The 12,543-nt window shown below is 44.9% G+C and overlaps 1 protein-coding gene across 2 annotated transcripts in view; it reads right to left on the minus strand.

The window, feature by feature from the left end:
- Positions 1–1,620: 1,620 nt before the first annotated feature.
- Positions 1,621–12,543, minus strand: part of ubxn11 (UBX domain protein 11) — a 63,715-nt gene continuing 52,792 nt past the window's right edge. For both annotated transcript variants that reach the window (XM_043717511.1, XM_043717513.1), the window contains 3 exons: positions 11,570–11,640; positions 9,785–9,931; positions 1,621–2,631 (listed from right to left, as the gene is read on the minus strand). In XM_043717511.1, coding sequence (XP_043573446.1) covers positions 2,454–2,631; positions 9,785–9,931; positions 11,570–11,640 — 396 coding nt within the window. In that variant the 3' untranslated portion in view covers positions 1,621–2,453. The remainder of the gene's footprint in view (positions 2,632–9,784; positions 9,932–11,569; positions 11,641–12,543) is intronic.

Genomic DNA, 12,543 nt, shown 5'->3' on the forward strand with positions numbered 1-12,543 from the left:
GGAGTACAGTCTTTGGAGTTGAGATGTCAAAAGGCACTCTCTTTGAATTGTTTAAGATTCTGAAGGAGCTTGGAAGGGTAGTTATTGAGAGATTTGTTTCTTCAGAGAAATTAATTCACAAGAAAGGATCTGAAATCTTTGGAATTCTGTACTCTAGAGGGTTGTAGAGTCTCAATTGCCGAGTACACTTATGGCTGGGGTGGACCGATGTTTGGTACCAGGGAATTGAGAGGTAGGGGAAGTGGGCAGAAAGTGGAGTTGATGATTGTATTGAATGGTGGAGCAGGTTTGTCTACCCCTGCTCCTCCTACTTATGTTCTTGTGCAGTGTTGGTCTGACAGACCAATCTCTTCCATATACCCCTCCCCTTGAAAGTGCAAGTGTGCAGATATCTGGTTGAGAAGAGGAACATTATTTATGGGCGGCACGGTGGCACAGTGGTTAGCACTGCTGCCTCACAGCGCCAGAGACCCGGGTTCAATTCCCGCCTCAGGCGACTGACTGTGTGGAGTTTGCACGTTCTCCCCGTGTCTGCGTGGGTTTCCTCCGGGTGCTCCGGTTTCCTCCCACAGTCCAAAGATGTGCAGGGTCAGGTGAATTGGCCATACTAAATTGCCCGTAGTGTTAGGTAAGGGGTAAATGTAGGGGTATGGGTGGGTTTCGCTTCGGCGGGTCGGTGTGGACTTGTTGGGCCGAAGGGCCTGTTTCCACACTGTAATCTCATCTAATCTAATTATTTGCAAGCTGTTTCCCAGTGGTTGCTGAACATGTATTAAAAATCTAGGTCAGGGTTTGCCGAAAGGGGACATGTAACTGGTGAAATTCTACCGCGAGTTGCAGCAGAACATCAGGAAAACTCCTGCAGAAATCCTAAGATGTTGAAGATTATTATTGTTAAACAAAGTGGTGAGTAAAAGCACTAGTTCAGCCCCAGCTTTTGTACAGTGTTAATTCCGGGCACCAAACTTTAAAAAGGACTGGAAGGCTTTGGAGAGGGTACAGAAACCATTTACCAGAATTATTCTGGATCACCATAACATGGATAGGCTACAGAAGGTGGGGTCATTCTACTTAGAGCTGGTAGGGCAAGGAAGATTTCTGATGGGTGTTCACCCCAACATTCCTTCTCAGTTGCTGGGTCTAAAGTCTGGGATCCCTCCCGAACAGTGCTGTGGGTCGACATACAGCAAATAGCCTGCAGCAGTTCAAGAAGTTAATTCATCACCACCTCCTCAAGGACAGTTTGGGGTTGGCAGTAAATGCTGGTCTAGCCAACATGAATAACAAAATAAACTGCCTTACAGAATAGTGGAAACAAATTCAGTTGTCGTTTTCAAAAGGGAATGTGATAAAATGTAGTAGAGTGAGACTAGCTGGATTATTCATTGAAAAAGTCTGTGCAGTCTTAGAATAGTACAACACAAAGAAGCTGTATCATATTATGATCTTGTAATCAATTCAGTGAGAATCAGTGACAGAGGCTTTCTGTGCCTCTCAATGAAAATCAGTCCCTGTCCCCTAAGAACACTCACCTATCATACTGGTCTGAACTCTTTGTTTGAAGGGTGTAGTTGAAGTGACTGGTGATGATTTTATCTGAGGGTCACCATGCCTGAGGTGAGGTTGAGGAGGAGAGACCCTCACTGTACCATCAGCCCATCCGGGAATTGAATTCACGTTATTGGTGACACTCTGCATTGCAAATCTAGTCAACTAATTACAGAACCAAAAGAATAAGTTTCTCTAGATACTGTTAAATAGGGCAGCTTTCATTTTCATTAACCAACTTTTATTAAAATGTTTATTAGAAGTATTTTGATGGAATAGAAAAATGACCAATACCTGTACTACAGTCTGTTTTACCATGGGCTAAATTGTATTATTTAAATGTTTGCATTCTGGTGAAGGCTAAAAGAATAACTGCAGGCAGGTCCTGTGTCTGGTTTTAATGACTTAGAAGTGAAAATTAAACAACACAGACAAATCTTTTGTTTTATTTTTCACAGCAAGTTTAGCAGATTATGGATGTTGATACACTGGTTTAAATTTGCATGTTTGTGGATGTGTGTGTGTGTCTGGAGGATAGGGTTAGAGGACTCTGACCATTGACCTTTCTTGGCAACATCATTGTTGCTGAATTTACAAGTCAATTGGTAATTAATTGGTCATTTTGGACATTTATCATTGCAATCAGCACCTGGTCACTTGTGTCAATATTTACTGTTTAAATGAAAAACAAAGTCAAAAATATAAGAGTTGCTGATAACTTTTGTTAATACATTTTGGAGTTTTCCCTGGGCATTTTCTTACACTCAGTGAGACTCCGTTGCTATGGTCTCCTCCCAGTGTTCGTGGGTGAATGTGAACTTGTTTTCCTAGCTCAGGTTTGAGGGGAATGGAAAGGTGTTGATGCACCAACAGCTGGACTGGAGGTCCTCCTTCTTCTATTGAGATTATTCCTCATCCTGACTGAGTGCACCCTTCTCTTGGTCAAGGAGCTGGGGTTTTCGGGCTTGGAGGATGAGCATGGCATTTGGAATGAGCCCGTACTCCTTCAGAGTCTTGGACTGATCGCTGTAGACTTGTTGAGGGAAGGTGCTGATAATGTCATAATCAGCCTGTTGCTTTCCCCTGCAAAACATCAACCACCAGGCAAAAATCTTAAAGTCCTGGCACACAATAAGAATTTTCTGGTCAGTTTGGCACAACACCTCCCCTCAGGAACCAGCTGCACCCACTGATGATAATACCTTAATGGACTTTAGAAACTTCTTCAATATAATGAAAGAGGTAACTGAGGTTGGCAGAAGGGAAGGAGTGGGTTGGTGTGATTGGAGCAATTCCAGTTTAGAGGTATTGACGTAGGACTTAGATCTCCACTGTATTGGAGATATACTTGGTAGCCCAGTAGTCAGTCATAGCTCAGTGACTCCAGTCTTTGTCAGATGGTTAAGGGCTCAGGTTCCACTCCAGAGACTTGAGCACAAAATCCAACTTCCTTTTCTTAAAATACAGCAATGTCCTCACTTCAGAAGTACTTCACTGTGACACCCTGAGATTTTGAAAGGTGTGATGTAGATGTAAGTCTTTATTGATATTTGACAGAAGGGTGTGTAGGTATTTAGGGGTATTTACAGATTCAGGGTTTCCATCTCTTCATTGTGCATGTTTGACTGAGAGCCCAGATCAGTACAAGTATTAGCTCAGCAGGAAACTTGTACTGAAGTGAATTGTTGACTTGATATTTTAAATGATTATAAGTTGTTATGTCTGTGACCCTTTATTGTCAAGAATGTTATTCCTACAAATGTATAAATCAACATTGCTGATTTTTGTTTCTCAGTAGAGCCACACGTTGTTGTTATATAGCTGTTTGATTACAGACTTGGTGCTTATACAATGGATGAGCCTTGAAGGTGTAGGAGTTTATGGAGTCATGGGGAGTGCCTAAAAAGGTGAGTTCTATGAAGGGCAAGGGCTAGAGAGCCTCTCCCAACTGGGACAAAGTATAAGCAAACTGCCATGGCATTCACTACCCTCGTAGCGAGGGAGAACTGATTTCTAGGACTGGTGGGCTCAATTCCACCCTCCACCCTCCAGAGTGAAAACTAGGTATCTAAGCACTTTAAACCAAAGTGGGTCTGCTAAGTCAGGAAACCCTGCAACTTGTTGGACAGCCTCAGTAAGTATGCACCCAGATGATATGATGATCACTCCAGGGGTTGGTTGGGAGGAGGAGCCAAGCCAACAATGTAGGAAGCAGATTCAATCCAGAGGCAGGTCATGCTGATGAGATAGGTGGAAACATTCTTCGGCATAGTGCAAGCATCCCTCCCCCCCCCCCCCCCACCCCCCCCACCCCCATAATATTATGAAGAACTGGTTTATGGGAGGAGACATTTTTCTCAAGCCAGAATATTGCCCAGAATGGAGAATCTTTGCTACGAAGAGAGGCTGGCTAGTCTGAGGTTGTTCTTTCTGGAGCAGAGAAGGTTGAAGGGTACCTATTGGTGCTGGATAAGATTAAGGGGCATGGACAGGGTGGATAGAAAGCAGCTGTTCCCCTAAGGTGAAGGGTCAATGATATGGGGCCATTCCTTTAAGGTGAAAGGTAGGAGGTTCGGAACAGTTTGTAAGTTTAAAAAAAACTTTCACCCAGAAGAAAAGATGGTCCACGATGGGCTGTTCAAGGGAAATATGAGAGTTTCAGCAAGACCAATAGCATGATAGAAGGAATACAAATTAGTAACTTAATGCCAGAAAAGTGACACAGATCCAATATTGGAAACTTGGCAGCATCAATAGCTTCCAACATTCTGCATTCAGTGACATTAACATAACGCTGTGGGTTAATTTTGACTTGCCAGATGCAAAGTCTTTGCTCTTCCACTTACTTTTTCACCACTCATCGATCAGAATGTGGGTATCCAGTTCTGCCTTGTCCATTGCCCTCATACAGTGATACAATGCCCCTTCCCCCGCCTCTTATCTGCAGCTCCCCTTACACCCACCCCCAATCCTGAAGAAGGGTCACACCTGAAATGTTGACTTCGCCACCTCCTGATGCTGCCTGGCTCGCTGTGTTCTTCCAGCCTCCTGCCTGTCTACCTTGGATTCCAGCATCTGCAGTTTTATTTTGTCTCTAACTAAGTCAGAGGGAGCCAGCTGACAGAGGCATATGCCTGGGCAAACAACATGCCATGTTGGTAAGACAGGTGCATATGGCAGGCCATTCTACATTCATATGGTACCCACTCTACCCCACGACATTGGTCTGTGCTAAATGAGACAATTAGCTGAATGGACATGGGTAATGTGACCTAATGATCAAAGCAAGGAGCCTTCCCTGTCCATGTGCTTTCTTCATTGTCATGCCAGCATATTGCAGAGGAGGACAGGTGAGGAAGGTATGCAAGTGCCAGATTGTGGTCTAGAGGTGCAGTGAAGGACGGATGTTATATATATAAGGAAGGAGGGAGGGAGGGATGCTTCCAGTGTACTATGTGCTGCAGCATGAGTGCAGTAGTTGAATGCCAGTGTTCTTGCAGTGGGTGCACAAACTATTTCACGGCTTGGTGTGACCCTGGCTATTACTTTACAGAAGGGCATTAGATTAGATTACTTACAATGTGGAAACAGGCCCTTCGGCCCAACAAATCCACACCGACCTGCTGAAGCGCAACCCACCCACATCCATTCCCCTACATTTACCCCATTCACCTAACACTACGGGCAATTTAGCATAGCCAATTCACCTAACCTGCACAGTCTTGGACTGTGGGAGGAAACCGGAGCAACTGGAGGTAACCCACGCAGACTCCACACAGTCAGTCGCCTGAGGCAGGAATTGAACCCGGGTCTCTGGCGCTGTGAGGCAGCAGTGGTAACCACTGTGCCACCGTGCTGCCCATATCCTTGACATAGACATCCTTGTGATAGATGAGAGGTGTGGCCTAGGCACTCACGTGGATCCAACATTAACGGGGTGGCATCAGAATGGACCACTGTGATCCACACCTGCATTGATGATCTTTGTCTCTGGATGTAAGATGGAATGGGATTACTACCCCTGTATGTTGTACTTGCAGGTGAAACGGGCTTACAACAGTAGAACTGGGACCAATGGCAGAAAGCTGGGCCAGACTCGGAACTGGGTCAGCAGGGTCAAAGATGATTCGCTGAGTTGATGAGATAGCTATGGACACTGTGAAGGTGGCATTATTGCAGATGGCAGATTGCCCAGAACAGATGCCAAAGGCACTTTCAAGTATGTTGTCAATGGTGGGGATGATACAGTTAATGTGCAAAGCAGAATGGGATGTTGCTATGATGGGAATCTGAAAGGTGTGTTGCTTGATAAGGGTTCCATAAATATGGCTGAAGGCACTGGTTTGGATCCATACTCTCAATGTCTGGGGCCTCAATCTAATTACATCCTTTTGTGTCTCTCAAAGGTCCCTGTGACATTCACCTAATGCCTGATCAAATTCATCCCTAAGGCAGCAGGAGGTTGAAGAGATGTCTGATGATATGCCATCACATCTGAATAACCCACAGTCCACCTACACACATACTACAGCTGCAGGGGGATGTTGTGCATTGTTGGAACATGATGAAAAGCACCATACATAAGTACAGGAGAACTGTGACTCAGGTACATCAGAGAAAGGAAAACAGTCATGGCGATACTCCAGAGGGCAGTGGGGTGGGGTCTCAGGAGTCAACATGGTAGTTCAATGGTGGCTAAAATGGTCACATGTGGCGACCCAGTAGCTGGTCCCATCTAATCTGCCAACTGATGGCTCTGGAGGAGGGGGAGAGTTCTGAGAACATCGCGTTACCCTCAACTAGTTCTGCTTCTCCAGTTCCTGTGCCACAGCCCTCACCTGTAGTCTATGTCCCAGTGACAGTGGCTGCCTCTGTACAAATGCAGAGCCCACAGTATCAGGCCGATCCCCCTTGAACCCCAGCATAATGAGGCTCACCACATTCCTCAATGCTGTGTAGCTGGAGAAGAGAGCATCTGTCTCCGCCTTCTCTGGGGTGAAATGTGGAGCAACACGTGAGGGTTTGTGAGCACATGGCGCCAGTTCATTTTGATCATTGATGAATTTATAGTGGCTCCATTTACTATCAGCGTATCCATAAGTTCATGCACTAGTAAAACCTTGCCCATCCCCTGTGATACGTTTGATGGTTTACATTTAATCAGATGAGTGGAGGAAGGATCCCGATCACCACCTTGCTTCCATCCCATGGTTAATCTTCTTCCTCCTGCTCCCAGTTGAGACCCTTAAGTGGGAGATTAATGCCTGAGGACTGCCCTGTCATGGTTGCTGGTATACTCCCAGGGGGTATTCCACATCCAAGGTACTCAGAGCCTAATTAATGGCTTCTGCATCAGGAAGGTGGTGAGCAGAGATTTCCCACTGAGACCAAACCCCCCCCACCAGCCTTGTTGCTGAAACTCCCGATCTCATTGCAGGAACCCCTGTCCCACCATCACTCATCTGTACCTGAGGTCCAGTGATCCTATACCTTAAGGATAACTTAGCAGCAACAACTACAACTTGCTGTGTGGCACTGTGGTTTAACAGAATTGCCTGACGGTCAGCGTCTCACTGAGGGTGCAACTTTTGGTCTTTGATCCTAAGGTCCCTCAAATGATCTGTCATGGGCCTGAGTGGACAACATGCAGTGGGCTTTCCCAAAAGGTGGTGACACAGAGTTTCCCACCAGCTCTCTGACAATAGAGAGCCCCGTTACCTCTGCACGATTCTGAAAATTATTTTCTTCAATAAATGTGGTGGTGTGTCGTTATATACCAAGAGAGAGTAAGGACTGCAGATGCTGGAGATCAGAGCCAAGCGTGTGGTGCTGGAAAAGCACAGCAGGTCAGGCAGAATCTGAGGAGCAGGAGAGTTGATCAGGATTCCTGCACCACACTCTGGACTGTCATTATACACCAGTAGACTCATTTGCCAGCTAACCAGAAAGGAGCAACATCTTACCAACAGCAATGGAGACAGCAGCCAGAGGTCCATCTTTCAGCAATGCTATGGGTGAAGGGTCGACTTACAAATGTCTGTGATGTAAGGAATGTCGTTTATAAGTAATTTGATATCATTTATTTTAGAGTTTGGATTTGAACTAGTGACGTGGGTATTGGTCTGTGAGTATGATGGGTCTAAAACTAACTTGTCAGTATTTTTCTACTATTTCAGTAGAAGACCACATAGTTTTTTTAAAATTTAACAATCAGGAAAGATTTCAAAGTGAGATTTGATTCATCCAGTAATCATGTCAACCTGAATCATAATGTCTGGTAGTGGAAATCTGATTCTTTTTCCAGTGTGCAGAGAATATAGAAGCTGGTTCACAAAGAGGTGTAAATGTTGCAGGCCATTCCATCCTTTATTGTCCATCTATAGGTGCATTTGAGGATGGAGCAATGAACCAATTCATTTTAAAAATGGAGTCCATCCAGAAGGAAGTCAAATGCAGTGTGTTTTCCACAGAGAAGGCACAGACGCTGTTCTATGTGTATTTTAGATTAGATTAGATTACTTTACAGTGTGGAAACAGGCCCTTCAGCCCAACAAGTCCACACCGACCCGCCGAAGCGTAACCCACCCATACCCCTACATTTACCCCTGACCTAACACTACGGGCAATTTAGCATGGTCAATTCACCTGACCCTGCACATCTTTGGACTGTGGGAGGAAACCGGAGCACCCGGAGGAAACCCACGCAGACACGGGGAGAATGTACAAACTCCACACAGTCAGTCGCCTGAGGCGGGAATTGAACCCGGGCCTCTGGCGCTGTGAGGCAGCCGTGCTAACCACTGTGCCACCGTGCCGCCGTGTATGTTGTGTGTCTTTTGAGAAGCTTGCAAGTATTCTTTCAGATGGTAAAGGCTGTGGTTTACAAGGAGCCTCAATGTATTAGCAACACTGCATGCTGTCACTGATGTCACTATGTGCCATTGTTATAGAGATTATGAAGGATTGGGCCTGCGAGTAAGTTGATTAGGGCCTGAGAATCTTCCTCGAACAGGCATTGGATTTCACCTACAATTCCTATTGAAACACAGAGCCTTCACCTGCAAAGACTATTGTTAAGTCGGGATAACTTCTTCAGAGATGATTCATCCTTCCTTGGGACAGGATCTTCTTCTTCCTGTGCTCTGTGGTGGCTCTGCCAATGCTGGCGAGGTCCTCTGACTCTGCCAGGTGTTGCTGCTGCTGCCTTCCCTCTAGCAACTCTTCTTCCAGAGAGCTGCTACTATCTTCTTGGTGGCTGGCTCAAGGAATGATCCCAGGAGGGCCACCCAAATTTGCCTTTCCATTTCTGTTTCCTGCTGTCTCTCAGTTACATCAACAGTCTAGTGATCTGGGACAAAGCTCTACTGAGAAAGTAAAACTTACATCTTCAAGACTGAACTTTGCTAAATTCCGCACAAGGAAAACATAGATTTTTGGAGGCTTTTAGAGGCTTTTGTGACTTTCCCATAAAGTCATAGTTCACAAGCATGGGTTCAGTTACTCATAGCAACTGAAATTCCATCTATTTAAACTCCACAATACGTTATAAAGTCCTGGCAGATTTGCGACCTATTCATTTACAAATCACACCCCGCCACCTCACCCAACTGGAGAAAATGGTTTCAATCAGGAACCAAGACAGGACGTGCAAATTCGAGTGCCAGCCAACCTTTTCAAAAATGATAACTCCCAAAAAGATACAGGTCATAGTTACAGCATAAGGTGTTGACTATTTAGAACTAGGATAAAGAGAAATGTCTTCATGCAAATGGTTGTGAACCCTTGGAATTCAGCTGTGGAGGGTCAGTCATCAAATACAAGCTTGCTTTTTAGATTGTAAGAGAATTAAAGGATATGGCAATATTGTGGCAAAGTGTTGCTGATCTAGAAGGTCAGCAATGATCTTATTGAAATGACAGAGGAGGGTCAAATGGTCAAAGTGCCTGGTTCTGCTTCTCTATTGTATGTTTTTATAATCCTCACCGAGTAATTTTAGTTTTCAGGTTATAACTGCTTTGCTGGAGTCCTGTGCCAGAAAAAGGTTTCTCTTTATGTACACCACTAAATCCTTCGATTATAACACCTCAATTAAATCATCCTTCATATTTAGAAAACTCAAGGCCATGCAAATATGGAAGCCACTAACCTATTTCCTGTTACCTCAGGATATGATGTTTGTGTTCTGACAGTCAATGGCTCCAGTTAGTGGAGAATTGGTACATTGCTGGCCTGTTACCTGTTCTGGTTGAGGTAAGAGCGAAGGGCCCCAACTGTCTCAGTGAAAAGCATTTTAACTATGTACATCTTCTCTCCATCCTCCGACTTGATCCTGAGCGTGGAGATATTTCTCAATCCTCGGTCATTTCCCTCACTGAATGCCAACCTATTATCAAGAAAAACAGAGGACTCTGTGATGCCAATAGGGGCAGAGAATATACCCAAGACACTGGACATTGGGTCAGGGTGTTAGCAGTATGCTGGATTGGACAGTGACCCAGAACATTGGACATTGGCCAAGGAAACCAAACACTCATTCAGGGCATTGGTTCAGGTTAAGAGGAAATTTTGGTTGGGATGTCCAAAAATAGCAAAGGATTGTGACTTAGTAAGGAAGGCCAGTAACAGAAGGGCATAGATTTAAGGTGGTTAATAAAACAACCAGAGCGACAATGAGAAATCATTTTTTCAGGGCTATAGGAAAAGAGAAAGGGAGTGAGACTAGTTGGATAGTTCAACTGAGGAGCTAGCACAGCATGATGGGTTGACTGGCCTCCTGTGCTACATTGATTTGTAGATGAAATGAGAATGGTCAGTTATTTCTGGCTTATGATTCTACTAGAGTGCAGCTGAAATAGAGGGCAAAACTGAGTCAGGGAATTTACTGATGAGGTTAAGGTGGTGCTCCTCTCTCTTTCTAAGTTTGTTAACCTCCAGGAGCATGTGCATTGAAAAAACTGCCAACAGTAGTTCAGCACTATAGCTGGGGTAAACATTGACTGGTCATTAACTGGTAACTTAATGCAATCACAAGGTAGAGAACCATAAGGATCACATGTTCAGGGAGGTACTCACACCCCAGATCAGCAGCACACAGGCAGAGAAGAAAAGGGTGACTACTAGACAGACATGAGAACCAGACAGGGAGGGGAGGAGACCCCAGACTCAATCTTTCTTGCTAATTGGTTCTCCACTTTGAAATTGGATGAGCATAATTTATTCCTCAGGGGAATACAATCAAAACCAAATCAGTAGCATTATGGGCATCACACGACAGGAGGGAGAGGAGAGTGGAAGTGCAATAGAGATATGTGATTCCATCGACGGAAGATCAGACAGGCCCTTTCTGTGGCAGTAAAGGTGACTCCAGTAGGTGTGTTACCTCCCTGGTACCAAGGTCATAAATCTTACAGACTGGGCTTAGAACATTCTTCAGGGAGAGAGTGAACAGCCTTGGAATATGACCCAGATCAATGCTAATAACTTAGACAGGAAGTGGGGTAAAGTCCTGTACACAGATTTTAGGAAGGAAATTTAAAATGTCAGATCTCAAGAGCAATAATCTCACCCCTGACGCCATGTGCTAGTAACACAAGAATACAAGAATTGATCAATTGAAACATGTGGCTGCAGAAGTGATGTTGGTGGGAGAGATTTCTGAAGAATTGTGACCTGTTTTGGGGCAAATGTGACTTGCACGAGCTGGATGGGTTACACCTTAAGAGGACCAAAACTGATATCCTCACAGAAAGATTTTCTGGGGTACGTTTAAAGTAGCGTGTTGGCCAGGGGCAGGGGAGCAAGGTGTGAAGTAGCTTGAATAACAAGGGGATAAAGCTGGTAAAGGGAAAAGATGCATTGAAGTGGATAACCAAATTAATGGCTCGAAGGTATCAATGGGATAGTCTAACTCCTACATCTATTTCCTATCTTTCAACACCAGACCCTAGATGTTTGCTCTCGCTTCTCCGCCCCATGTATTTCAAGCTGCCCTCCCTCATCCCTTGATCAGTGACACCTGTACCTCTCTCTTAGTTTTGCTAGTGTTGGAGTTTCAATCAAAATCGTATTTTCATTGGCTGGTTTGGAAGGGACCTGTGGAAGGAATAAATTGAACCAATTAAAACAAGGCTAGAGATTATACTAAGTTTGGAGTCAGAACCTCACCCCTGAATGGAGGTATACTTCATAACCTCCAATAAGCTTGGATAGTAGCAATAAAACTCAACGTGTTGCTCCTATCACATTGAACATTCACAATGAAGACTTTGAGAGACATCTTACCGATACCCAAACATAGTGAACAGTGGACCTGCTGGGAGGATTCCACAGAGCAACCATGGATGATTCCAGATTCCATTTCCACAGCCCCTTGGATTGATGGAGCATGTTCTGAAGGTTAGGTCATTCACAAGATCTTAACTGCTGTTATATCCTCCACTTTAAGTTGGTGAGAAAATAATTCCTTACAATTGTCTGATAGACTCTTGTTTACCACCAACAAGAGGTTAGCCATGGGAAATGCAGGGTTGCAGGGAGAGGGGGTGTGGCAGTGGCAGTGGTGAGGCTGGTTGGGATGGTCATCGGAAAGGTTGGTGTGAACTTAGAGTCATAGAGATGTACAGCATGGAAACAGACCCTTCGGTCCAACCCATCCATGCCGACTGGATATCCCAACCCAATCTAGTCCCACCTGCCAGTACCTGGCCCATATCCCTCCAAACCCTTCCTATTCATATACCCATCCAAATGCCTCTTAAATGTTGCAATTGTACCAGCCTTCACCACATCCTCTGGCAGCTCATTCCATACACGTACCACCCTCTGCGTGAAAACGTTGCCCCTTAGGTCTCTTTTATATCTTTCCCCCCTCACCTTAAACCCATGCCCTCTAGTTCTGGACTTCCTGAGGAAAAGACTTTGTCTATTTATCCTATCCATGCCCCTCATAATTTTGTAAACCTCGATAAGTTCACCCCTCAGCCTCCGATGCTCCAG

The sequence above is a fragment of the Chiloscyllium plagiosum genome, chromosome 27, assembly GCF_004010195.1.
Source record: "Chiloscyllium plagiosum isolate BGI_BamShark_2017 chromosome 27, ASM401019v2, whole genome shotgun sequence".
Lineage (NCBI taxonomy): Eukaryota > Metazoa > Chordata > Chondrichthyes > Orectolobiformes > Hemiscylliidae > Chiloscyllium > Chiloscyllium plagiosum.